Genomic DNA, 26,095 nt, shown 5'->3' with positions numbered 1-26,095 from the left:
TGTTATCGCTCGTCACATGTTTCGCCCATACAAAATATCTAAATATCTAAATAAGTGTACTAGAGGCATTGAAAAGCAATACATCAACTGAAATCTCCAAGAGTACAGGTTTCGCTGTTTTATCCAAGAGTGTCACTCGAGTAGGCATAATTCCTACAAATCTCCCAGCCAATTGACACTGTACGGTACGGAGTACTTGCACACTTCCCTCACCCGCTCTCCGTACAAGCCCCGATCGGACAGTTTACATGCCGGTGATTGGCTCGTTTATTTAGCGGCCGCCTAGGCACATGCTCTGCCGACAACCACATCGCGCTAAACACCAAAAACTCTTCCAACTCCACCAAGTATCCCCATCACCATAGACCCCATTTCGAAGCCGACGTCTCAACAAACAACCACAGCGCGTGATTGGTTTAGTGGTAAAATTCTCCGTTGCCATTCGTGTAACGTCGGGGAGCCCTGGGTTCGATTCCCAGATCACGCATTGCTCTCGCAGCAGAGCATCTCTAGCGTAATTGGTTTAGTGGTAAAATTCTCCGTTGCCATTCGAGCAGCGTCGGGGAGCCCTGGGTTCGATTCCCAGATTACGCATTGAGAGACGCGGAGACGCGTCTATAACCTTTTGCAATCCATTCTTTTTGTTCCTATCGTGTTCTGAACGTGATACGTGACATGATACGCCCCTCAGGCAATGGTTGTGGCAGTCTCCTTCTCCTCCACACCACCCTGAATCTTCTCCTCATCTAGTGATCGACCGTGAAGACCGATGTCAGCTTCGTAAAACGAGTCGACAACCTTCTTGTAATTCGGAACAAAGTTGACGCAGATGGGATAGGACCAAGCCGCAACGAAGAACATCATGGGGACTACCAGGCAGATGCCAATTCCATGCTTGTCTGCAACTGCTCCCGTCAATGGGGGAACGCAGGCACCGCCGACAACACCAGCAACGATGAAGCCACTTCCTCGTTTGGTGTGTCGTCCAAGACCCCTCATGCCAAGAGCAACGATGGTGGGGAAGCAGATGGACTCGAAGAATAGGACGACATATAAGAAGGCGACACCTGCGTCCTGGTGATGAACGATGGGAGGACCAATGAAGACGATACACATGGTCAGGAACACAAAGAAGATCATCCTTGGTTTGTAGTACTTCATGAGGAAGCTGCCAAAGAATCGACCAACTGCGAAGCCTGCCTGGGCACCAGCAAAGAACTTGGCACCATCCGAATCGGTCGTGCCAGGACGAGTTTCGACGGCGTAGTTGATGAAGAAGCTGGCGATGGCGACTTGAGCGCCAGTGTAGCAGAACTGGGCAAACGACGCGTGAAACAGCTTGTACTGTTTGATGAAGGGCTTCGAGTCTGCCTCCGAGTTTGTCTCCTGAGCCTGGAACGCCATGTCTGACGGGTGTTAGCTGACTTCACAAACTGTAATTCGATATTGACATACCCGCATCAGTGATCTCAGGAATCTTGGACAAAAGGAAGCAAACAGCTAGGATTAGCACGAATGCGGCGATGGATATGTAGACCCATTGCACATTGGCCAATGCCTTTTCATCGTCCAGGTTGTTGAAGAAGACGTATGAGCCGAGCACAGGGGCGATGACAGTACCGATTCCATTGAAGGCCTGGGAGATGTTGATGCGGATTTCGGAGTATCGAGGCGGGCCGCAGACTTCAGATGTCAGATGAGTATGAAAAGAAGATCATGATAAACGTACCAGTGATGAAAGGGTTCGCGGCCGTCTCCAGAGAGCCGAGGCCGTTTCCGATGATGAAGATTGATGCGCAAAAGCCGCCAAACGACTTTGCCTTGATACAAGGAATAGCAATCAAGGCGCCAACAGCATACAAGCACAGCCCCCAGATAAAGACAGCCTTGTACGAGTAGTGTCGGAGAATCCACGCCGCATGGCCCAGCGATGCCAGCGGGTAAGCCCTGATCAAGTCAGTTATGAGAATCATTCCCCCGAAAATACTCTACCTACCCAAAGTATGCTGCTTGCAGTCCAGCTGAACGAGCACGGTTGATGTCCAGAGTCACCTGGAAGTGTTTGTTGAGAGTGTCGAGGAGGCCATAACTGAAACCCCACAGGAAGAAGAGGGTAGTGACGAGTGAGATGGGCCAGATTGATTCTCGTAGGGAGAGCTCAGCGGCCTTGGTCACTCGATCATCAGAGACCTTGAGTGAACGGTCCTTGATGAACTTTTTGAAGCCCATGGTGAAACTCGTGACCGGTACACTTTGCAGCGCAGTTCACCGAATGTTGAGGAATAAAACCAACGGGCGAAAACAAGCAAACGGCAAGCGGGACGGGGCGGTTATTTCATCAAACCCCCAACTCAGCGCAACCGTTTTAAGCATGACCTTCGCGTGTCTCGGCAGGTGCAGACCCGAACTTCGGGCAATCTTTCGGTCAATTTGGCCGGCCCATGTTGGCGATACTCGAAGGCGGAACCGCAAGGGCCAGTCTCAAGGAGGAGGATGGTGGCATCAAGGTGAGGAGGGGGCCCACGGGGTGCACCCCATGGGGAAAGAGAAACGTCACTCGGGTGTATGAGGACTCCACATCCCGATGCCCCGAAATCGTTTGTTTGACTCGCGAAAGAAGCCTGTTGGAGAAAAAACCTGGGGGAGCGGAGCGCTTGCTGCGGGGTGAGGAGGGCGAGTCAGGGTGGTTGATTGGTGAGAGGCACGGGCTATTTGAAGTTTCAAGGATGTGGCTAACTTGCTCGATGCAATGATAGCCCGAGTAGGATGTGTAGAACCTTGGAAGTGACAGACATCGAGAGTTTGCGGGGTGATTTCGATTTGGGGATACCTCGTCAACATGTGGCGCCATGTTGTGGGTGAGAAGGAGGCGTTGCCTGCTCTCGCTTGGAGAGTCGATTGTGTGTAGTCGGGATATATCTTGGGCCATTATCGAACCGTCGGGTATTATTGCTTTAAACCGGGATACGACTCAGGACCTTTGTTAGACCCAACTCAAAGCGAGTAAGCTATGCTGCATGCAGCGCGTATCATGTAGATCAGCAACAGACCTCGGCAGTTTCCATTTCTCTCTGTTTTCTGGAATGCGGGGATAAGAATCGCCAAACACTTGGGAGAACGATCCCCCGCAGGTTCTCTTCCTCAAGCTCGTCTCGTGATACAAACCTCCAAGTCTAGGGCACGTTGCATGCGGCTGTTTACCCTTCCTGGTGGTCAACGCCCGGGTGGTCGTGTAGAAGATCTTCATCATTCGACCTTATTTAACCGGATGGCTTCCTTGCCCGGGACAAGACCTTGTGCATGTCTCGTTCCTCGCATAATCCATGTCGATTCGGCCACGCGGCATAAATTATTCGCACCAGTCTTGCCTAACCGCGTACTGTCAAATGCCGTGAGATAGCGAGGGGAAGAAGACGTCATAGGCTCTCTACCAATTGTTGTTGGCATTTACTTCTGTCTCCGGGATAGGCTTCATGAAGCGCGGTGTCTGTCATTGAGATGATAAGCGAAACACGTGAGGGGGATACATTGTGGTGCAAAGAGATATTGTACTAAGGCGTCAATCGCAACAAAGTACAGCCGATGTGACCGTGACAAATCGGAGGTTAGTGATAGGTTAACGTCACTTCAATGAATCTGAACATCATAGTAGAATCCACTGGTCTATAAACCTTGGCTTCACCGTGGTCCTCCGATGAATCGGATCAGTATACCTCTCACCTTGTCATTATTGCAGAGGAGTTTGGTTCCTCGTAGCTTGAGGAGAGCATCCCTTGTCCAGGATCTGCAATACAATGCATGTCAGCATGCTCGTCTCTCAACAACATCCAAAGATGGCAGGTCGCGACAGAAGACCTCCGTGACAGTTGAGCCGAAGGAGCCTTGCCAAGACGATCAATATAGCAAAAAATTCTCCTTCGGTGAAAGCTTCCTACAAGCGCTTGGTCAGGTTTATCAAGACACCAATGAAACACAGCTATCACCAAATCAACTGCAAGAGATCGAAACCGAAGCTATCAACATTATGAAGGAGGTTGGCGATCCTGGAGGCTCCCCCTCTCGCACCATCAACTACGAGTTCATGGCATACATGGTAGCGCCATACCGCGTCTTCAAAGCTAGTGGCACTTCTTTGCACCAAATCCGTCGCCTCCTGGAAGAACCACTCCAACGAACCTTGGCCTGGTCATCGCAAATAGTTCGCGAGCAGCTCGACTCTTCACCCGACGCATTTAAAAGCCTCGTGCAAGAGTCCAAGGACAAGGAACAGAATTTCTACCAGGAACCTGATTTCAGGCTTCGACGAGCTCGAGACGAACCAGATTCTTACAGCCTGGAGGTGCATAAATGCTGGTATATGGATACTTTACAGCGTCTTGATGCGAGAGAGATCGGTCCTAGTTTCTGTTCTTTTGATAGGAGCTGGTATGATCCCATTGATCCTGATCGGCATGGCGTCAAGTTTACGAGGCCAAGCACTATCGCTGAAGGTGCTGATCGATGTAGGTTCAACATTGATCGTATAAAGAACTAGTAAAGTGATTCTGTTGTTCGGGGCGTATGGTTTTACTGCAAGGAGACTGGAAAGTGAGCTTATATGTATGTGTATTGTGTAAGTTGTGTAGTTTCCGACATCTCCTACTCAGTTCATTTGGCTTTTTAGGTTTGGGAAAATCTGATCAAATATGGCTGCGCTAGGAAGGGATGCCATCCACATTGCTTCTTAAATTACTTTCCTTGTACAATAAGAACCTCCCTATTCCACATACCATCATCATCACAGGACCCAGGATCCCCAACTTTGATAGAACTCAACTGAATCAACAAGACCGAGATCGAATGCAGAGAAAAAGAAACAAGCAGTTGATATCGTCTTCGAAACAAGCGCTTCATACCTGACTCTATGTCTACCAACCCGAACCCCCTTTTTATGTTCCGTTCCTCCTGCGACCTCCCCTGGTACTCCTCTCCACGTGCCCTCTGAGCACCTTTCTCGTCTCCACCAGACTCCTCTTGTGCTTGCTCTTGGCCTTGCCCATGGTCATAAAGATGTTCTTCTTGCGCTCCTTCTCCCTGTTGCTTGTACTCTTGCCCGAAGCCTGCAGCTTGGACTTGCGGATCGCCTGTGTGCTCTTGTGCTCGTCGCGGTCTGGCTTGCCTTCCTTAGCGAGAGCAACGCGCTCCTCCTTGGTCAGCTTGCGCAGACGGGCGGGTGCCTCGATCTGCTCGGCCGTCAGACCGTCGTCACGATGTCGCTGCTCCACCTCCTGACGCTTCTTTCGGTTGCCCAATGCCTTGTCAAGGGCGGCGGATGTTCGAAGCTCCTGAAGCTTGGCCAGATCGGCGGGTGTGAGGATGGTTGTTGTCGCGAGCTTCGAGATGCGCTCAATCTCAGCCTCCTTCTCCTTCTTATCTTCGTCATCGTCCTCATCGTCCTCATCATCATCATCACCCGTCTTTTGCTTCTTCGACGCAGGCTCATCCTCCTCCTCATCTGAAGAGTGATGGACATCAATCCAGCCACCCGAGTCGCTGCTGTCATCAGAGTCAACCTCCCACTCATCAGACTTGAAGCCATCGTCCTCTTCGTCCTCATCGCTTCCAGCCTTCTCGGGAAGACCCTTAGCGACTCGCTTGCGAATCTTTTCCTCTTCCTTCCACTTCGCCAGGAGCTCCAGGCCCTCGATACCACCAGCATCCTCCTCGCCATACTTGCGTTGAGCCTGGATGCCAGCCTTGAGGTTGATGGTAGCGTCCTTGCCACGGTCCCGCTTCTTCAGAAGCTCAGCACCGACTTCTCGGTAAAGTGAAAGAAGACCCTTGGCAGCCATCATGACACCCTTGTCCTTACTCTTGCGGTACTGAACCAAATCTTGTAGTAGGGTTTCGGTCATGGCTAGGGGTTGCCGAGCACAGATTTCGCGAATTGAGTTGAGACCAGCGGCTGCGACCTCTGCGGCAGAGGCTTCCGAGACAAATTCGTTCGCAATCTTCTGAATAAGCGGCTCCAGGACATCAGGAGGCACCAGGTTGTGCACTGCCTGAGCTAAGGAGGCCAGGAATGATGTGACAGACTGTTGCCGGGGAGTAAGGAACTTGATGAACCAGGAGTAGAGGGACACAATCGTGAGCTTGTGTAGACCGACGAGTCGTGTCACCAACTGGGTGACTAATAGCTTCGTATCCAGGGACAGCTTTGCCTTGGTGTTTTGTAGGTGCTTCGAGAAGAGCTGCTCGGCAAAGGCCTGGGGGTCGTGGAGAAGGTGAAGAGCAGAGAAGTTGAGCGGATGAGGCTTGTTCTTCTTGCGCTCAGCACGCTTCACCTTGTCAACAGCCCTTTCGTAAGCCTTTTTCGTCTTCTTGGTCTTCTTGTTGATTCCTATTTGATGCCTGACCTGGCTGAGGTCGATATCTTCGTCACTGCTCTCGTCCTCAAGCTCTTCTCGCTCCTTGTCTCCGCCGAGGAAGAAGCGCGTCGCACCAACTACGACCTTCTCATTGTCGGACAAGCACGCTTCCTTCATAACATCGACGGGCTTTGAATCAGTCCAGAATTGCCGCTTCCACATCTCACGGGTGATCTTAATAGCCCAGATAGCTTGGGGGGAGGATCGATCGGCGGTAACAAGGTTGTAGAGGACGGTTTGGATGGTACGGTTAAGAGGATGGTTGATGGACTTGGTGTTGGAGTTTCGCAGATCGCTTAGAATCTTCTGAAACAACACCTCGCGCAGGGTCTTGCTCGGCGACGACACGAGAATCGGGAAGAGCGTGGTGAGGACGCTAGTCGAGTCGATAACCTCTTTCCGTCGGAGAAGCACCAAGCTTCCCACGACCTTTTCCCGCAGCTCAGGGTGCAGAATTACATGATGCTGAGTTAGAATGGCCTTGAGATCGTCGGCGAAAGTCGCCGTCTCCTCCTTGTAGCAATCGGCGACGTGGGCGATCAGGTCGATAATGTTGTGAAAGGACTCGACCGAGTCGGCGGTTGCGGTCCCGGGAGACACGAGAAAGATCTCGCGCTGCGCCTCATACTGTTCCCATTGCTTCAGAAACTCCTCCTTGTACGATCTGGTATCTCAAGTCAGCGACAATGACCATCTCACGGGAACTTGGTGACCGACTTGGGATCGCGACGGATCTTCTGCTGCAGACTCGCGCTGCGATTTGTTAGCTAAGAAACTGCGGAGAAGATACTTCTTCAACATACAAGTCAGCGTCGAGCTTCTCGAGGGCAGCGACCTTGCGTTTGACCATGGCGAAGTCGGGCGCAATGATTTGGTCGTTGCTGTTGTCTTGATGCAGCAGCTACTCAGTGGGGGAACCTTTTGCAGGAAGAAATTTTGGGAATTTCCTGGCTGATAAGATAAGCATTTCTTGGCGCGGAATTTGGCCGCGATTTGAACGACTTCACCTCCAGTCTTGGATTCTTATAAAACGAGAGCACGCAATTAATCTGATTGAAATAAATTAGAATTTTATCCAGTATCTTCCAAGTCTATGTCAATTTCTTCCCAAAAATTGTTGCAAAGAGATAATTGTTGGCGACGTTTGACGAGATCCATTGAAGCCAAGCTTGATGTTCATTCAGACGAGACGCCAAAACATTCAAGAGGGTTACCTAACTCCCCTCAAGAATGAGAATTAAATTTATATAAAATAATCAAGCATGAAGGTAATATTCTAGAGATTCTTTGCCTATCCTCATTATACTTTATTTAAAGGAGGATAAGCTAAAGGGTTTATTGTACTCTACTGGCGTCTCTTTTCCTCGACTCGGATGGCATGACAGGAATCATTTTCGGGAACTTGTGCAAGAAACGTCATTGTAGACATCGATGCGATTGAGCTTTAGTAGACGACTCTAGTGCTTTTAAACAGGCCATGATCCCTCATCCATCCATGAGTCCATCCATTTCACCTGATTCCACGCCCATTTCCCTCCCTCAAGTTGAACATCCTTCACCCAGTCCCAGGGCCACAATCTAGAAGATCAAGTTGAGTCGAGAACGTCGTATTGCCTTTCCATATCTTGAGCCGTAAGGGGTTTCTAGGTTGTTTAGGTCTTCTGTGTTCGTCAGTAAGATAGTCATCTTAGAGGAAGACTGGGCGGGTGAACTGTACCTGGACGGTCTTCTCCATGAGAATGATGGTATTTTCAGGATCCAGTTCCTCGATAGCATCTCTCAGTAGCGGTTCTACATCACGAGCGTTGTCCGGGCCTTGCTCGAAGTCGACCACAGTCTGGAGCCGGTCGTACAAAGCAGACAGGGCGGGCATCTCCTCCTTGATGTGGTTTAGAGTTGCGGGTCGATGAGGAGCTGGCTGCGCAGCAGCCTTGATTTCCTCTGGGCTTCTCATGACATCTTCGGCGGAGAGACCGGCGCGTTTGCGAGCGCTGACGAGGCCCTTGTACATGGAGACCATGAGCTTCAGGAGGCCCTGCTCATCGGTCTTGACCCAGCCTCCCTGAAATCCAAGCATTTCGGCTGATTTTGTGTTGAATATTCGCTGTTTGCTATGTGTTTGAGTGAGAGTCGGATGTTATGAGAAGAGTGCATCATCAAGTCAAGGGACGAGACGCTGTTTGATATCCTGTTGGTTGGGACATAATCAGCGCTTGCTGGAAACAGTTAATTGACATCAACAATGGGGCACTGAATGGGACATGGACAATAGAATATCAACAATAGAATATCACTGCATGTTGCCCCTCAATAGAACCAGGACCTGCATTGGCCCGGTTCAAGAGAAACTTCCCATCTAGGCATGCAAAGCAGAAAGCGAAATAAACGATTGGCTCACATGGGAAAAGATATCTTTTGCAAGGTGCCAGCTCTTCAACTTGTGTGCGCAATTGCACCCTTCTAATATTCAACCCCTACGCCCTCCTGTATCCTCCCTTTACAGAGACTTGCCCATGAACTTTCTCTTGGTGAAGCTCAACCACCACTTGCTGGGCTTGGTCTCGTCCTCATCATATACCCGGGCGAGTAACCGGACGGCCAGCTCCTGTCGAACCTGCGACAGGTACTGCTTCAGCTGCTCGGCCTCTTGCCTATCCCGAGGCGGCTCGTACATCTACGATAACACGTCAGCATTCAAATACCTCCTGAGAACCGGAGCCCTTCTCCGCTCTTGCCACCCACCTGGTTAAGGGGCCATCCGGGGTCACCGGGAATGGCAAAGTTAAGGTCGAGAGCCAAGTTCATAACATCCTTCTGGGCATCACGCAGAGACGCCTGAGGTCGGATCTTGGTCAGGCAGTCGCTAATGAACCAGATGCCATAGACAAGCAGGCGGTCGGCGGGACCCTGGATCTCAAAGTTACGGAAAAAGGTGTTTGCTCGGAAGAGGGCGATGACCTCGTCGAGGATATCGTAGCTCTCACTGTCCGGGTCGGGCGACTCGTTGGCCGGGAGAGGCGGCGAGGGAATCGGGAGGGTGTAGGCAGGACCGCGGGTCTTGGTGCGGAGGGGGAGGAGGGGGAAGTTGCCGATTAGGCGGGGGACGTTTGGGTCGGAGTTGAAGACGGAGTTGTATGCCTAGAGGAGCAGCATAGTTAGCTTTGACGCCTTGGGTTGATATCGCGGGATGCGGAGACAGGAGGCGGAGGAGACGGGACGGCGGTGCGCATTCGTATTGGAGCTTGGGGGAAGCAATGCGAGCTTAGAGACGTACGGGCATCTTGAACAGCAATGGAGCTAATACGCTCAGTAAATGGGAGCTGTTTCTTTACAAGTTACTCGAGTTGGCGCAAGTTGTAAGAATGCGCTTCGTCACTGGCGGGGCTGCATCAAGCTGCTTGCTTGCTCACGAAGCTGTCGTCAATGGTGTGGGGCCGAGAGGTTGGCGCAGCCAAGTTGATGCCTTACCGAACTGCCAGCTCTCCCACTCATCAGATCAGGCCACAAGTCATAACCGTGGCGCAGCCTGTCCACCGCCACGTCTCCCAAGTCTTAGTCACACCTCGGGACCCATTTTAGATGGCTGCCTAGTACTTTTGCGATTGCTCACGTGCACCCGTGCCTCATTCGCGCCGAGTCTACCCGCGTAAAGCACGGTGGCGACGCGCTTTTCCCTCCCCCCGCGTGCACACACAATTTTTTTCTTACTGTACTCTTGGTGTATTGGGTGGGTACCACGTTGGGCCAGCCTTGGATCGAGCAGGGAAAAACGTGAGACGCTTTTGATGCAGCCTATTTCAGGGCTTGTTCACGCTCCCACGAGAAAAGGCAGCGCGGCCCGCCCATCGCGATTTGAGTGTCATCGATTTTCTCTTTCCCTCACTTCTCTCCTCCCTCCCCTCGCCCTGCACTTTCTCCCGGCAGCATAGGGAAATCACTGTCAGCCTTTGATTGCCTATTTTTGCACAATCTCTTTTCTTATTGGACGCCGCGCCCTTCGCCTCAACCCCCCTTTTTTGCTTTTGTCACTGTTTGACAAGGGAGGCGCCCGTGCCAGCCGCTAGTGATAGCTTGTCACTGGATATAAACAGGGAATCACTTTACGGCGCGTCGGTCGCGGGCAGAGGAGGACAGAAAGATCTGGTTCAGGCAACCAAAAAGGAAAGAGTCATCAAAGTCAAGCCAAGGGCGCAAATAGTCACCGTCAATCGATGCTACCGTTTGAGTAAGTACGCGTCTCGCCCTTTCCTTTTACTTTCCCCAAGTGCACAACTACAAAGCCTGTTCGCGAACTCCGCTCACCCCGCGCCATAGTTCCCTCTTCGGCAACAGCAGCTTCGTACATCAGCTGCGCTTTTTGGTGGACATGGCGACCTCAGGATCCTCGACGTCGTCGTCTTTTCTGTCGCGCAACGGCTCTTCTCCCGACTCGACGCCGTGCACGTCGCAAGCGCCTGTCGCAGCCGCGACCCCAAGGAAGAGGCGCCCGCATCGCATCTATCGACCGGCGAAGAACTCGCTTTACGACATCCTGCACCAACACTCCGGCACATCGCTATTTGTGCGCCCCATCTGCTGGACCGATCAACATGCGCGACTCCTCGGCGCACGATGGGAGGAACTGCCTCCATGCGATACGCCTCAGCCTGTCGTGTCCCCAGGCACGCCACCCTCGCGAGGGCATCTGAGCCCATCCAACACCATCATCACGCTCAGCAACGCGCTCACGCAGATCCTTCTACCCGACTCGATGCATCCTATCCTCTCCTCCAATGCGGTCAAAACAGTTTTGATGACTTTATGGCCTGAGGCCTTCAGCAAGCCGCATTATCTACCTGAACTGCACCTTTGCTTTGGTGGTCGTGTCTACCGGGATGCTGTGCGCGCACAGATGATGTGGAATTTCCCCTCTGAGGAGTACAAGTCATCATACTCTTCCTTTAAATCAGTATCGACGCGACCAGCCGAATCCTTCAATATCTCGACACAGTCTAGTCCAACACACAGCTCGGCCAATCTGCCGATGATCTGCTATATCGGCAAAAGCCAACTCGCGTCGGTCCGGAGCAACCTTTTTCGCGTCGCATCAGGTCCCGGAAGATCATGGAATGAGCCAGTGTACCGTCTGCAGCAACTGAGGGCTCGCTTTCTCGTTCCGTCGAACTCCGATCATGACGCGCATTTCGTGGGCATCTTCCTCGGCATGGCGCAAAAGTACTTCTACCCGAGTCCCCCTATGACTGGCAGGAGAGACTCGCGACTATCTCCTGGGAAAGGCATCCCGCCCTGCCCCAACTTCCGAGATCTCAAGTTGCGAATTCTCACCCACGACACGGACACTTCGGAGTTTATCGTTTACACGGGCTACGTGACAAAGGACTTTTTGGAAAAGTTCCACGATCCATTCAAGGCACCACCTGATGATGATGATGCGGAGGTTACAGGGATCAAGATCGAGTACACACGGGTTCCTATTTGGCCCATTCTAGGCCTACGAGAAAGACTTGGCAAGGCTTTGGGCCAAGATGTTGTCGGCGCTTTCAATCCTGACGAGATAGAGACTTGGGAGAAAGATCCGGAGAAGCAATCTGGCGGCAAGCGCAAGCGGGAAGTCCTCTCAGAAGTTATTAACAGCAGCTTCGAGGATGATTCTGATGGTGAACCAAACTTGGTTTCAAAGAAGCGCTGTCTGAGCGAGGGCACACCAGTAGGGGTGGTCATGTAAGATCAGGCTTTGACAACAACAACAACAACACGGCGAGAGATGAATCATCCTCGGTTGGGTTTAACGGGAATATGGGGCATGGGCGGTACACTATGCATCGGGCGAAACGGTTTGCTTTACAACAAGACTATGCCTCACAGGCACTTGCATCGGTCGGCAACGGCGTGAGGAGAAGGCGGTCATTAGGTTACGAGCGTCACCATTGATTACAGGTTGGGTTATGGCATGGTTATTACACGATCATGGAACGAACTGGTCCAGGGATGGACGGATGGACGAATGGTATGGAATGTTCAAGACATGTAGATATTATGCTTCTCTGCCAATGTTTTTTGCAACACCTTATGGAGATGGATGGTCAAGGACCTTACGATGAATTCACTAACATATTGACACTAACACCTTGTGTGCCCGCTCCCTCGGCTCTTCGGTGTGACTCCGATTCCGTTGACCTAACCTGATATTAAGAAGCCAAGAGTAAAAGGGCGCAACAAATCACTTTCTGTCCTCCGCACCCATGTTAGTAGATATTCAATAGTCCCATCCCCGCTTCTCGACTCGGCAAAGCGTTGTGATATCCATCACAACTAACTCCTTTGGACCGTTTTGACAGCTCTCCGTGTATAACTAGACTGTCTATTCGATTGACAACCACGTGTTTATTCTTCCTGAGCAGTTCCACTCAACCTCGGGATGCTCCCTTATCACACCCATTCTTTCTTACTCTGTGGAGATTTCTTACGAGTCCCCGATGTAAGCATCGGCAGCTTCATGGCGCCATATCCACACCCTCTTGACTTTCTCTGCAGGTGATGAAGTGGTTTCCCGTCAAGGATGCCATCGGACTGGCGGAATGAGTCGACTTCCGCGTCGCTGCGATGGGGAAAGAGGTTAGCGCTGCGGGGAATGAAGAGTGTCGATCGTGATGTTTAATGCGGTGACAGTCGCGACTGTTGCCTCTTTTGTGTTATTGATGGGTAGATCGAAAGGAGATAATCGGATTTCGCTTTCGCTTTCATTCCCGTACAGGGGAGAGAGAGAGGATGGCACAGACCCAATACTACCGAATGCTGCGCTGGAGGTAAGGCTGAGGCAACTCTACGTATCTGTTCTACGAGGGCAACTTGCGTTATTTTTACCTGACATTGAAGGACAAGGTTGTTTTCCGCTACCGCTCGGTTGGTTCGGGACAAGGGTTGTCGAGTTTGACGGTTTATAACAACGTTTCCATGAAACAAGATCTTCTCAGAGATTCTCATATTTTCCACCACAAGCATATCTCATGAGCTATTTCATCCGCTCTAAAGCTTCAATCATAGTAATACCTTTTCTCATAAGATTGCTGTGGATGCCCGGAGGTCAGTTGAGCTTCTCAGCACCCCGCCTTTCGGCTGCTGGTGTGGGTCTCCGGAGCCGGTGGTGGGTTGGGGAAGGAACCAGGGGCCGGGGTCCTGGTCGGCAGGTGCCCACTCCCTCCGTCCAACCCTTCCAATTCTCTTCCAACTTCGTCCCTCCCACCAACCTTTTCCAATGGAACCCTCTTGACCCTCCACCAACCAAATCACATTGCCGCGCGCCGTCCAGGTGATCATCGGTCCTCCGCAATCGTTCGTCGAGTGACGGGCTTCACCCACCCTCCACGAGCTCCCGTCGACCTCACCAACTCAGCTCTCCACGTGCCCAAGATGCCTGCCCGTACATGCACCAGCTCCCAAAGGATTGAGCTCTTCAGAGCTCGTGCCTCGGCCGATTGTCAACTTGAAAGTTAAAAAGCTGTCTGGTAGCTGCTCTTTACTTTCATGTGCTCTCCCGCTCGGCGCCCAACCCCGATCTACCCCGTGGGGAAGCGGGGACTCAACGGCATCTCATCGGCCTTGGACCTCGTTTTGGACTCGATGCCCCGTCCTAAGTCGTGATGGCTTCGCGCGGCCGCGGTAATGGCTTCCTGATTCGACAATTGAGCTGCGGAGACGCTCCGTGGAAATTGGACGATATGGCGGTGGGAGTTGAGGTTGTCCAGGGTTGAAGCTCCAAGATGTGGTGGAGCAATACGAAAGACGACTTTCAAGTGAAGACCGGGGAGAAATGGACTATCCAGGTACAGTCGTCGACGAGTTCAAATTGAGCTCGATTCCCTCCCTCGGGTTGTTCCACAGGGCCTCTGAGCTACCGGAAAGCATCGTCGCTTCATCGACCTCTTGCCTGTCAGCAGACTCATTCTGACCTGTCCTCGCGGCTGCTCCCTCAAGTAGTGCCGTGGCCGGTTTATCTTTCACTGCCTATTGTGCTCATCCCAAGTCCTGAGCTTTGGATTACCTCCCAAGCTTCAACCATCAGGATGAAGTTTCATAGCCTCTTCGGTTTCGGCCTCATCACTGGCAGCTTGGCCGCTCCGGCTGCTGTGCCTGTTCCCCATCCCGTTCCTCAACCTGCTACTCCTGCCACTCTAGAGGAACGTGCCGCCAAGGTCACCGTTGCTGTTCCTTCCGGTACCGTCATCGGCTCCAGCTTGGGCAAGGTTGAGTCTTTCAGGGGCATCCCATTTGCGGACCCCCCTACTGGTTCTCTCCGTCTCAAACCCCCGAAGAAGCTGTCAAAGCCCCTGGGCAATTTTGATGCCTCCGGTCTTGTTGGCCCATCATGCCCTCAGATGTTTATCTCTACTGGAGCTGAGGATGTCATCTCAAAGTTCCTCTCCGACTTTCTGAGCATCCCCTTCCTCCAGGTCGTTACCGGACAAGAGGATTGTCTCACCATGTCTGTTCAACGGCCTGTGGGCACCAAGGCTGGGGACAAGCTGCCTGTTCTATTTTGGATCTTTGGCGGCGGCTTTGAGCTCGGCTCCAGTGCCATGTATGATGGCACTAGCCTTCTGGGTACTGGCATTGACCAGAAGCAACCCTTTATTTTCGTTGCTGTCAACTATCGTGTTGCCGGATTTGGCTTCATGCCCGGCGCCGAGCTTGCCAATGAAGGTAGCACCAACCTGGGCTTGCTCGATCAGCGCATGGGACTCGAGTGGGTTGCAGATAACATTGCGGCCTTTGGAGGTGACCCTGACAAGGTTACCATCTGGGGAGAGTCTGCTGGAGCAATTTCTGTGCTTGATCAGATGACTCTGTTCGGTGGTGATGCTGACTACAAGGGCAAGCCCCTTTTCCGTGGCGCCATCATGAACTCGGGCAGTGTCGTCCCGGCAGAGCCAGTGGACAGCCCCAAGGCTCAGGAGATTTTCGATACTGTTGTACAGAATGCCGGCTGCTCCAGTGCCTCCAACAGCCTCGACTGTCTTCGAGGTCTCCCCTATGACGAGTTTTTGGACGCCGCCAACTCCGTGCCGGGACTCCTTTCGTATAACTCGCTGGCCCTCTCCTATCTTCCTCGTCCAGATGGACACGTGCTTCCCGATAGTCCTGAAGCACTCATCGCGGCGGGGCGTTACCATGCGGTCCCCATGATCAACGGCGACCAAGAGGATGAGGGTACGCTATTTGCCCTTTTCCAGCCGAACCTGACCACGACGGAGAAGCTTGTCGACTACCTGCAAGAGTTCTACTTCGCTGCCGCCAGCAAGACGCAACTGACGAACCTCGTCAACTCGTATTCAAGCTCCATCACTGCAGGCAGCCCCTTTCGTACCGGCATCCTCAACGAGATCTTCCCAGGCTTCAAGCGACGTGCTGCCATCTTTGGCGATCTCGTCTTCACGCTTACTCGCCGACTCTTCCTTCAGACTGCCACGGATACCAACCCGGATGTCCCTGCGTGGTCTTACCTGGCAAGCTACGACTACGGAACCCCCGTTCTGGGCACTTTGCACGGCTCGGATCTTCTCCAGGTCTTCTTTGGCATTCTGCCCAACAACGCCATGAGGAGCATCCGGACGTACTACTACAACTTTTTGTACAACCTTGACCCTAATGTTGGCGTTACAAAGTATGCCAACTGGCCTGAGTGGAAGGAGAGCAAGAAGCTCATGTGGTTCAAGTCTGCGAATGGAAATGACATTTTGAATGATGATTTTAGGCAAAACTCGTACAATTGGATTGCAAGCAATGTTGGTGTGTTGCGGGTTTGAGAAATGATTGGGACTAGTGGATATGTCGGCGTACTTATCCCGTTAGGATACTCTTGATATGAAGTGATGAATGAATGAGCAGCAAATTGGATTATTTCACTCTCCCTGGACGTGTTTATGGCTGAGTGAATAGTTGAGGTGGATGTGATGTGTCGCCGCCCCATGGATGGACAAGGTTGTAAGTGAGTTGCCCTCTCATAGCTGAGGTAGCCTCATTCCGTTTCTAACGGTTGCTAATGAAACGCACTACGCCATATCCATCTTGTCTTAATCCCAGACCCATCCGCTCTTTATCGTCCCATGATGCACAGTGTAATAGCGTAGTCATGACACAATGCACACGGACCCCACCGTCTCGCTTGTCGCCGGCAACGCGGCTCTTGGGACCTCACGTTGACCCGAAAATTTCCAACGCCCGCGACATTTCGAACGATACGGGACGGGCAACTACAAAAGTGCCATCAATGGGGGTCCCCCCAGTGACTAAGAGCACGGCGAACACGACAAGGAAGGATTTTCATCACCGAAGCCCCCCCCCCCCCCCCCTTCTCTCATCAAGAGTGAACCCCGACCTGCCCAATTTGCGACGACAGTGCGGCCACAATGTCGTCGTCCAAGGGCCTTTTGCGACAGCTGGCTCAACGACAGGCCCTGTGGAGCAGCCCACTATCACTGGCCTTTACACGACAGACGGCGGGTCACACGGGCGTATTGTCCCCTTTTTCCTCAGTCTTCAATTCCATCTGGAACACCGGTAATTCGCGAGCATTGGCGTCGGTTGCAAGCAACAGCAGCCAATCCGTCAAGGACTTTCGAAACCGCCGTGAAAATGTTCGGGCGATGCCGATCGGCGCCCGGAGGTACGTTTCAGCGCCCGCAGCCGCAGCCGTAGGAGTCGTCGGTGCCCCTCACCGCAGCTGGGCGACCCCGCGGTGGGGTGGGCCGTCCCTGCCGCATCACGCTGTTGCCCGTGGCACCTTCCCTTCCCTCCACCTCCCGCCTCACCTTAGCTCCTTCTTATCACGTCACCCTTTCTCATCGACATAAAATCTTATCTCTTACTCCTCAATTCTCCCCTTTCCTGTTTCTCCCAAGGGGCCTCTTTTCTCCAGAATCTTGGATTCATCCTTCTCAGTCCAGCCTGGATAGCTCTGGAGCTACAGCTGCTAACTCGTCTTCGCGTCAAGCTCTCTTCTCTCTCAGATTCCCAACCGCTTCTGTTCTGGCCACGCCAGACTCAACCGTAACGTGAAAATGACCGACCGCGATGTTCTCCCCGACAATGTCAAGCCCAAGCACTACAACCTCTCCCTGAGGGACCTCGAGTTCACCAACTGGACCTACAAGGGAACCGTTACGTATGTCTCAGCTCTACCCCTCACCCTAGCAGCAAGCTCTAACAGCTGTCCAGCATCGACTCGGAAATCACAAAGCCCACCAAGGAAGTTATCGTCAACACTCTTGACCTCAAGCTCTCCCATGCCAAGGTCTCCATCGACTCCAAGACGGTGGAATCCACCAGCTTCAACTATGACGAAAAGGCCCAGCGTTCCACCATCACCTTCGACGAGGAGCTCCCCGTTGCTTCCAAGGCTTCCATCATCATCGAGTTCGAGGGTATCATGAACAACGAGATGGCTGGTTTCTACCGCAGCAAGTACAAGCCCGCCGAGACCCCCGCCGCCTCTGTTCCCCGCGACGACGAATGGCACTACATGCTCAGCACCCAGTTTGAGGCTTGTGATGCTCGCCGAGCTTTCCCCTGCTTCGACGAGCCCAACCTCAAGGCTACCTTTGACTTTGACATTGAGATCCCTTCGGACCAGGTTGCTCTTAGCAACATGCCTGTTAAGGAGACCCGACCTTCTAAGGATGGCTGGAACATCGTCTCCTTTGAGACCTCTCCTGTCATGAGCACCTACCTCCTGGCCTGGGCTGTTGGTGACTTTGAGTACATCGAGGCTTTGACTGACCGCGAATACAACGGCAAGAAGATTCCCGTCCGTGTCTACACCACCCGTGGCCTCAAGGAGCAGGGTCGATGGGCTCTTCAGCACGCCCCCAAGATCATTGACTACTTCTCCGAGATCTTCGATATCGACTACCCTCTTCCCAAGTCCGATCTGATCGCCGTCCACGAGTTCACCCACGGTGCTATGGAGAACTGGGGTCTTGTTACTTACCGTACTACCCAGGTTCTCTACGACGAGAAGACTTCGGACCCCCGATTCAAGAACGCTGTCGCTTACGTCGTCGCCCACGAGCTTGCTCACCAATGGTTCGGTAACCTTGTCACCATGGACTGGTGGGATGAGCTCTGGCTCAACGAGGGTTTCGCTACCTGGGTTGGCTGGCACGCCGTGGACCACCTTCACCCCGACTGGCAAGTGTGGGCTCAGTTCGTCAACGAGGGTATGGAGGCTGCTTTCAGCCTTGACGGTATCCGCGCTAGCCACCCCATCCATGTCCCCGTCCGCGACGCTCTCGACATCAACCAGATCTTTGACTCTATCAGCTACCTCAAGGGCTGCTCTGCCATCCGCATGCTTGCCAACCACCTTGGCGTTGAGACCTTCCTCAAGGGTGTCTCCAACTACCTTAAGAGCCACGCATACGGAAATGCCAAGACCACTGCTCTGTGGGATGCTCTCAGCCAGGCGTCTGGTAAGAACGTGACTGAGCTCATGAACCCATGGATCTCCAAGATTGGTCACCCTGTTGTGACTGTTGCCGAGGAGCCTGGTCAGATCTCGATCAAGCAGTCTCGCTTCCTGTCGACCGGCGATGTCAAGCCCGAGGATGATACCACCACCTGGTGGGTGCCCCTGGGCCTGGAGGGCAAGAAGGACCAGGCTGGTATTGCCTCGCTGTCCCTGACCACCAAGGAGGACACCATCCGTGACATCGACGATGACTTCTACAAGCTCAACAGCGGCGCCACCGGCTTCTACCGCGTCAACTACCCCCCTGAGCGTCTCGCTAAGCTCAGCCAGCAGCTCGACAAGCTCAGCACTGAGGACAAGATCTCCATCATTGGTTCCACCGCTCACCTTGCCTTTGCTGGCAACGGCACAACCCCTGCGCTGCTTACCTTCCTCCAGGGTTTCGGCAAGGAGACACACCCTCTTGTCTGGCGACAGGTTCTTGACTCTATTGCTGGAGTCAAGTCTGTCTTTAAGGAGGACCCAGTTATCAAGAAGGCCCTTGACAACTTCAGCCTGAAGCTCGTCGACGAGAAGATTGCCGAGGTTGGCTGGGACTTCCCTGAGGGTGAGGACTACCTCACTGGTCTTTTGCGAAAGGATATAATTGGTGTTGCTGTTGCTGGCGGCCACCCTGGGTAAGCCACGTTTATATCCGTTTTCTGATTCAATACTAACATACCTAGTGTTACCGAGGAGGCTCTGAAGCGCTTCGAGGCCTGGGTTAAGGACCCTGAGGCCAACCCCATCCCCGCTCCCCTCCGAGTTGCTGTCTGGCGCGCTGCCATCATGAAGGACCCCGCCCGCACTGTTGAGATTCTCAAGAAGGAGTGGTTTAACACCAAGTCTATCGATGGCAAGCTCCTGTCCCTCAGCGTCCTTGGCAGTGTGGAGGATGCCGATCTCCTCACCAAGGAGATTATCCCCTTCAACTTCAACCAGTCTCCCCCCTCCAACGCCGTTCCCAGCGGAGACATGCACGTCCTGGGCAACTCGGTTGCCTCCAACATCATTGGTCGCCCTCTCCAGTGGGAGTTCATGAAGACCAACTGGGACGCCGTTATTGCTAAGCTCGGCAACCCCGTTGTAGTTGACCGATACATCAAGATCAGCCTGGGTGCCTTTACTGATGTTTCCGTCGTGGACGACATTGAGAAGTTCATGGCCGACAAGGATACCAAGAGCTTTGACCGTACACTTGGCACTGTCAAGGACAAGATTCGCGGCCGTGCTGCGTACCGCGAGCGCGATGCTGCGTCGCTCAAGGAGTGGTTGGGCGCAAACGGATATGCGTGACTTTGTAAACTATAGATGATGAGGTGTTGAGCGTATCGGGGGGTGATACCATATTTGGAGTCAGGGCATTGGGTAGATGTCATGCCCTAGTTCCTAAAAGAAGTAATAGGTCATTACAAGGCCCGAATGAAAAATCGTTATGCCCTGAATTTGTGTGACTGCCTCAGCAACATGGATCTTGTTTCAATGTGATAAGCTGGCACGGCCATCCAACTACGGGGGTGAGAGTAAGTGAGACTGTTCTCAACGCCGGCCTTTTTTCATCCCATTGTCGTCAAGGTGAAAAGGGCTCTACGGATGGTAGACTTGATACAAATAACTTGAAACCTTCAAGCAACTGTGTATGCCAACGAGTTTGTCCGTCAAGTTGCTTCTCCAAATACGGTTTCTGAACTCCGCCGTCAAAGGGCAAACATTTCTGCTTTACCTTATAATATGGCTTTGCAATGGTTCTTCCAACAACCACTCAACAAGCTCAACAGAGTTTGATCGGTCTGGTGGTCTAGTGGTATGATTCTCGCTTAGGGCAAACCCTACAGCATCAGCTTGCGAGAGGTCCCGGGTTCAATCCCCGGCCAGACCCTTTCTTTTTCTGTGTTGTTACGACGACACATGTTTACTTTTTGCTCTTCTACCTAAGGAACGGTAGTGGATCATGCTTAAGAGCTTATGGGAGACAATAAACGGCATGGTTACAGACGGACAGCTGAGAGAGAGGCTGAGCCTTGCTTGGTGCTGCTACTGCTGACAGTTATCCCCCTATTTGCAAAAACCTCGCAGAAACCTCCTTTTCACACCATATCACATCAGACATAAAACAGACCATCATGTAAAAGGCATTTGCATGGCAGCTGACATTCTCTTCATTCTATCGCTAACCCAAAAAAACGCAGAAAAAACCCAAGGCTACCCATTGTATGTTGGATGCTTCTCATGAAATGAACCCAGACCATCAACGCTTTGCCTCCTCTCCCGACGAGAGGCCGCTACGTCTATGATGATCAAAATATTCCCATGCCAATGAATCAGTGGTGAGCCATATCGGCTGCCCCATTCCAGTACGCCTTGCAAAACGAATCAAGAAACACAGATCCCAGCATCGCTTCCCAGTGAAAAAACACAAATCCCAGTCCCTCAAAACAAACGTGTAACCTCCCAGCATTCATGCATCCATCCATATTGCTCATCATGCATCCTTCGTCCTTCTCTATGTTGACATGTCTTCTTGTTCAACCTTTGTCGCAACTGCATCCCACCACGGTCCGTGGGCTGCCCTGTCGACAGTTCCCACCTTCTCCAGTAGAGCCGAAATCTCTCGAACTCGCTCCACGAACTCGGACAGTCCGAGACTGGCGAGCTTCTCACCGGCTGTGTTGGTCGCCTTGACCTTCTCGCTCGCTGACCCGGCAGCCAGACGAGTGAGGATGTTGCCGCGTAGACGGGTAAGAAGGAGACGCAGGACGGGCTCACTAGGCTCGCGTCCCCGCTCCGCCATCTCCTGGCTGGCAGTCAAGACCTTGGTGACAAGGGCGCGGAGGTGGCCTTTAGTCGCTGCTGGCATCGACCGTCCAGATTCCAGAGCGGCCATGACACCATCCACTGTGGTGTCCAGAGGATGGCCTGCCTCAATCACCGCCATAATGCGAGACGCCTCCGTCTTCCATGCCGACCGGACATCCCGCTTGAGCAGATTCTTGCACTGAAGCAACACCGCACCAGCAGTAATGATCCGTTGAATCATGGTCGAGACCTGGCTGATACGGCCATGGTCAAGACGAAGCATCTCAGGAACCTCCTCGATAGGGGTAGGCGAGATCTTGGTAAAGATGTCGACAAGCATCTGTGCGTAGAAACGACTCGCCGTAGGTCGCGACTTGGGGTGGTTGATACCCTCGGGGTCTCTCTTCTGCACCTCAGCCATGACCTTAGATCGGGCTGCTCTCCAGCTTGCCTCGGCCGCTGCAAGGCCCAGCTGACCCTTCTCCACGTCCTCGGCAAACCTCTTGGCCTCATACGGGGCGGCAGACTCAATCAGTTGAGGTGCAGCGATCTTCATCAGATAGTTGATGTAATCGCAAAGCATGAGGTCAATGAATCCATTGAGAGCCTCAACACGGTCGATGATGTTGCCGTCGGCTAACTTGTTTTGGATCAGGTCCTTAACCTCCTCGTCGCGGAAAGGTGCGCACAGCTTGGGAAGCAGTGACGCCATGGCAGTAAAGAATCTCTCATAGGAAAAGTTACCCAGAGCAAACTGCCGTTCCGCCATGTCGGGGTCCAGGATCTCCCCAATGAGGTTGTACATGCTGTTGCCAGGCTTCAAGAGGCGCTGGAGCTTGTCCTTGATGTTGCTCGCCACCACGGCAAAGAACCTAAAGTTGGCTGCGTGGTCCGAGTCGTCCATGATGGTCCTCATCTGCTCGTACAGGGGCTGAGCGCGCTCTGCCTGCTGCTCCCTGTATTCGTCAGGAGAAAGCTGGTACTCCTTGTTGATGGCCAACTCGTGAACGACAACCCTGTTATTAGGTAGGAGGCCGTTGAGGCCAGTCTTGGGGGCAGAGGCCTTGGCCTGAGCCTTGCTAGCCGGAGTGGCAGGAGGAGTGAGTGTCTGAGATTCCGATGAAACCAAGCTGTTGGCCGTCTCGTGTGCTTCCCCAGCAGCATTGTCAGCCACACGGGGCTTTGTGTCGCCAGTCTTCTTCTTCTTTGCGCGAGCCCTCCTGGCCTCGCCGACAGCATCAAAGATGAGCTTCTTGCCCCTCTCTTGACCTGCCAGCTTCTTAATTCGCACAATCAGCATAAGCTGGTTATCCTGAATGCTCTTCTTGTACAACGCCGTCGCCGCGTCGTCGGTAGTGTCCTTGACGGTGTGGTAGATTGCGTCGAGCTCGACAAACTGCATGAGCATGACCTCGATCAAGGCATCCGAGTCTCGTGACTTCCATGCAATAAAGGCATTGTAAAAGGTGGCGTATGCCTCGGGGAGTGTGTTCTTCAGTGTCGGGGGCGTGGTGTATGCATTCGCAGACGTCAAGCGAGAAAGGATGTTCTCGAACGATATCAGCAAGTCTCGTGCCTTGCCAACCAAATCTTGTAGTTGCGGGTTGGCAAGGTCCCCAGAGGGAAGTCGGTGGGCCGTCAGCACATCCACGACTTCTTCTTCGCCGTTGTCGTTCTTGGTGTTGAGAACTTGGTTGGGGTGGCCAAGAATAAGGAATGCACTCAGAAATGTGCGAACTGCCGCCATCTCTTCCACTGATCCGGCATCGCCCTCTTGGAGGCCGCATAGCCGGAGCAACCGTGCTGTGATGACAAGCACTCTGTCCTGCGCGAGCAGTTCCACAACAGTGTCAAAATGCGTGTCTCTAATGCCGTCCACGGTCAAGCCCAGCTCGTTGAACTCGCGAATCATCCGCTTTCGGAGGCATCCACGCCACCACCATTGAATTCTGGCTGCGGCATCTTCATCTGTGAGCTTGCAAGCTTCTTCCTCAACCGCCTCAGGCACGGCCTCGATGGGCTTCCTGGTCATAACACTCTGACCCCGGCTTCGCCTCGAGGCATTCTTTGTTCGTAGTTCCTCCCTCCGTCTCTCGGCCTCGGCCATTCTCTCTTCGATCTGAGCCTTCATTCGGGCAATATCCTGCTCCCGCTTCTCCTTCATGAATTCAGCCACCTGCTTAGCCTTCTTAACTTCTTCTGCGCAGTTGGCCACAATTTCAGCCAGATTGCGCTCTCTGGCTTGTTGTGCAGCGATGGCGCGCTCTTCTGACAGGGTGGTATCTCGCTGGGTCGCCTTAGCTAGTGCTGCCCGAAGGCGGACCTTTTCGGCATGGGCGGCTCTGTCGGCAAGGCGCGCCCTGCGGTCCTCAAGGAATGAGGCACGTCGTAGATGTTGGGCCACATATTTGCTCTGCTGGCCGCCATGGTGGCTGGATGGCTGAATAGAAGAGCATCGGGAGTGGGCTGACGAGATTGAGTTTCGGCGCGACGAGGCCGCCGAATCTCTGCGACGAGCTTGGGATGGTCGGTAGAAACGGGCGGCGATGCGGGGAGGTGGTGTGTAGATCCTCGGGTCCTCTTCTAGGACGTCGTCTTCGACGGGGGGCATGGAGAGATCAATGTCTTCGTCCATGTTTTCGTCTGAAGGGGCTTCATTGGCTTCTTCGATTGTTCGCGACGGCTCCGTCAGGTCGAGTGAGGGGCGCCGCATCGTGTCGGCGGCTGATGGCAGTTGTGACATGGCGACAACAGCAGTCGAGTCGATACCCGTATCTTCCGAGCGGGAGGAAGATGTAAAGATTAAAGGTCGAAGGAGAGCGCGCGCGATCCCGGAATGGGAGGAGTCACGTCCTTGTGCGTAAACACTCCGAGGGTCAGGTCGGTTGCGCGCGCGCTGAAAGCGTAAACGAGACCAAGGAAGGCCGGTTCGGTTCAGTCCTGTCTTGTCCAGGCAACTCGGGGTGGCGCAGTGAGATCCGTGAGGTGAGGTGAGTGCGCGCGCGGGTGGTTTTCTGAATCAGCGAGCGAAACAAGTCAAAACGAGCCTGGCTGAAGAAGGGCCGCTAAACGAGTCCACCAAAAACTGGCACTGGCTGCGACGGATTTGGATTTGGAGAAATGAAGGACTGCGCAATGGCCCCCAAGGGTAGGTTGTTTGTAAAAAGAAGGGATCCGGTCAAAGGGCGAAGGAGATTAGAATAAAATAGTAGGCGGCGCAATCGGCGCGGCGATGATTACACAAGAGCCGTTGAAAAAGCCTTGGGGGCCCGACAAGACGGCAAGGTTTTGGGGGAAGAAAAGAAGTGGATGTTGTGGAATGGAAGATGCTGGAGGTGGAGGGAAGACGAATGGAAGTGGTGGGTGCAAGCACAGCAAGTGCCCAATAAACTGTAAATCCTTATCGCCGGGTGCAGGTGCAGTCCAAGTCCAGGCTGCCGCTCTTTCCACAGTCTGCTTCTGTTTCTGTCTGTTTGCAAGAATAAAAAAAGGAAGCAAGGCATCCCATGCGAGGTGGGGGTGGGCACTCTCTTCTATATAATAAAACCTGTCTGCCTATAATACCATGCTCACCCTCAAGGCACTTACCGATTGATGACAAGGGCGTAAGGGAATGTTCCAGTGAGGAAAGGGAAAGGGCAGAAAAGCATTGACGTTTGGTTGTTGATACCCACGCCTTGCTTGACTTGACTGTGAAACTCTGGTGCCCCCCCGGATGGATTCTGACACATCCTTTTTCTTGCCGGAGGCGGGCTGCCACAGCGGCTAGAGCCTGGCTTATAGCGGAATTAGTAGGGCACTCCTCAGCTGAAGCCAAGCCAAGAGATGGAATCCCCCAGAAACAGCCCCTCTGATTATCAAGCCTCCATGCCCCCAGACAAGAAATCACATCAGATCACATCAGTCTTGATCACTTCATCTTTTTTCGATCAAGTCCATGTCCCTCCTGAAACCGCGCTTCGGGCCTCACGGATTACTTACCCCCCCCCCCCCCCCCGGGGCTCGTTATCTATCTTTGGTAACCCGTCCCATCCCAAAAATTCATGCATCTCGATGCGACGTCATCACACGTGCCCCCCTCATGACGCTCTCCCCAGTAGAGATGGCGCATTCGCCCGCGATTCGATGCGACTCCCCCCCTGCTGACCAGCCTCCAAGCGGCGACCTGCCTACTATGGCACGCCACCTTGCATTCTCTCTCTGGACGGGACGAATCCATTATCAAGAGCTGAGGAAACAAACAAGGGCTCGAGGTCGCCAATTACAAGTCCGGCATGCATCGTGACTTGTCACCTGCACAGAGCAATCAAATCAAATCCAGTAGTCACTTGTACTTTGAGTAGTGTGTGTATGCAATTGTATCTCTCTCGTCCCGCCTCGACTACCC

At 53.0% G+C, this 26,095-nt stretch overlaps 8 protein-coding genes and 3 non-coding genes across 11 annotated transcripts; 6 read left to right on the top strand and 5 right to left on the bottom strand.

Annotated features, from left to right (window-relative positions):
- The first annotated feature begins 405 nt into the window (after positions 1-405).
- Positions 406-487, top strand: LRP88_07580. The gene has a single exon. It is a non-coding gene; the product is annotated as a tRNA-Gly (tRNA).
- A 25-nt stretch (positions 488-512) lies between these two features.
- On the top strand, positions 513-594 carry LRP88_07579. Its single transcript has one exon. It is a non-coding gene; the product is annotated as a tRNA-Gly (tRNA).
- Positions 595-687: 93 nt separating this feature from the next.
- Positions 688-2,229, bottom strand: LRP88_07578 (major facilitator superfamily domain-containing protein; the record flags this gene model as incomplete). The annotated part of the gene is made up of 4 exons (XM_083244103.1): positions 688-1,406; positions 1,456-1,683; positions 1,829-1,947; positions 1,997-2,229. 4 exons carry the CDS (start codon positions 2,227-2,229, stop codon positions 688-690), a joined length of 1,299 nt encoding a protein of 432 aa, XP_083098597.1.
- Positions 2,230-4,928: 2,699 nt separating this feature from the next.
- Positions 4,929-7,257, bottom strand: LRP88_07577 (SDA1-domain-containing protein; the record flags this gene model as incomplete). The annotated part of the gene is made up of 3 exons (XM_083244102.1): positions 4,929-7,071; positions 7,125-7,160; positions 7,211-7,257. The coding sequence occupies 3 exons, from the start codon at positions 7,255-7,257 to the stop codon at positions 4,929-4,931; spliced, it is 2,226 nt and encodes a 741-aa protein (XP_083098596.1).
- An 837-nt stretch (positions 7,258-8,094) lies between these two features.
- On the bottom strand, positions 8,095-8,484 carry LRP88_07576 (uncharacterized protein; the record flags this gene model as incomplete). Its single annotated transcript, XM_083244101.1, has 1 exon — positions 8,095-8,484. One exon carries the CDS (start codon positions 8,482-8,484, stop codon positions 8,095-8,097), a length of 390 nt encoding a protein of 129 aa, XP_083098595.1.
- Positions 8,485-8,904: 420 nt separating this feature from the next.
- Positions 8,905-9,687, bottom strand: LRP88_07575 (actin-related protein 2/3 complex subunit 3; the record flags this gene model as incomplete). Its single annotated transcript, XM_083244100.1, has 3 exons — positions 8,905-9,081; positions 9,150-9,545; positions 9,682-9,687. The coding sequence occupies 3 exons, from the start codon at positions 9,685-9,687 to the stop codon at positions 8,905-8,907; spliced, it is 579 nt and encodes a 192-aa protein (XP_083098594.1).
- A 1,086-nt stretch (positions 9,688-10,773) lies between these two features.
- Positions 10,774-12,132, top strand: LRP88_07574 (uncharacterized protein; the record flags this gene model as incomplete). The annotated part of the gene is made up of 1 exon (XM_083244099.1): positions 10,774-12,132. The coding sequence occupies one exon, from the start codon at positions 10,774-10,776 to the stop codon at positions 12,130-12,132; it is 1,359 nt and encodes a 452-aa protein (XP_083098593.1).
- A 2,338-nt stretch (positions 12,133-14,470) lies between these two features.
- On the top strand, positions 14,471-16,210 carry LRP88_07573 (Alpha/Beta hydrolase protein; the record flags this gene model as incomplete). The annotated part of the gene is made up of 1 exon (XM_083244098.1): positions 14,471-16,210. The coding sequence occupies one exon, from the start codon at positions 14,471-14,473 to the stop codon at positions 16,208-16,210; it is 1,740 nt and encodes a 579-aa protein (XP_083098592.1).
- A 603-nt stretch (positions 16,211-16,813) lies between these two features.
- LRP88_07572 (peptidase family M1-domain-containing protein) lies at positions 16,814-20,208 on the top strand (the record flags this gene model as incomplete). Its single annotated transcript, XM_083244097.1, has 4 exons — positions 16,814-17,070; positions 17,398-17,568; positions 17,622-19,550; positions 19,599-20,208. The coding sequence occupies 4 exons, from the start codon at positions 16,814-16,816 to the stop codon at positions 20,206-20,208; spliced, it is 2,967 nt and encodes a 988-aa protein (XP_083098591.1).
- A 491-nt stretch (positions 20,209-20,699) lies between these two features.
- On the top strand, positions 20,700-20,791 carry LRP88_07571. The gene has a single exon. It is a non-coding gene; the product is annotated as a tRNA-Pro (tRNA).
- Positions 20,792-21,415: 624 nt separating this feature from the next.
- LRP88_07570 (T-complex protein 11-domain-containing protein) lies at positions 21,416-24,421 on the bottom strand (the record flags this gene model as incomplete). The annotated part of the gene is made up of 1 exon (XM_083244096.1): positions 21,416-24,421. One exon carries the CDS (start codon positions 24,419-24,421, stop codon positions 21,416-21,418), a length of 3,006 nt encoding a protein of 1,001 aa, XP_083098590.1.
- Between the last annotated feature and the right edge of the window lie 1,674 nt (positions 24,422-26,095).

The sequence above is a fragment of the Fusarium phalaenopsidis genome (genome assembly GCF_050370095.1).
Source record: "Fusarium phalaenopsidis strain FUZ10S chromosome Unknown contig_32302, whole genome shotgun sequence".
Classification (NCBI taxonomy): Eukaryota; Fungi; Ascomycota; class Sordariomycetes; order Hypocreales; family Nectriaceae; genus Fusarium; species Fusarium phalaenopsidis.
This window is presented reverse-complemented; position numbering and strand designations above follow the sequence as displayed.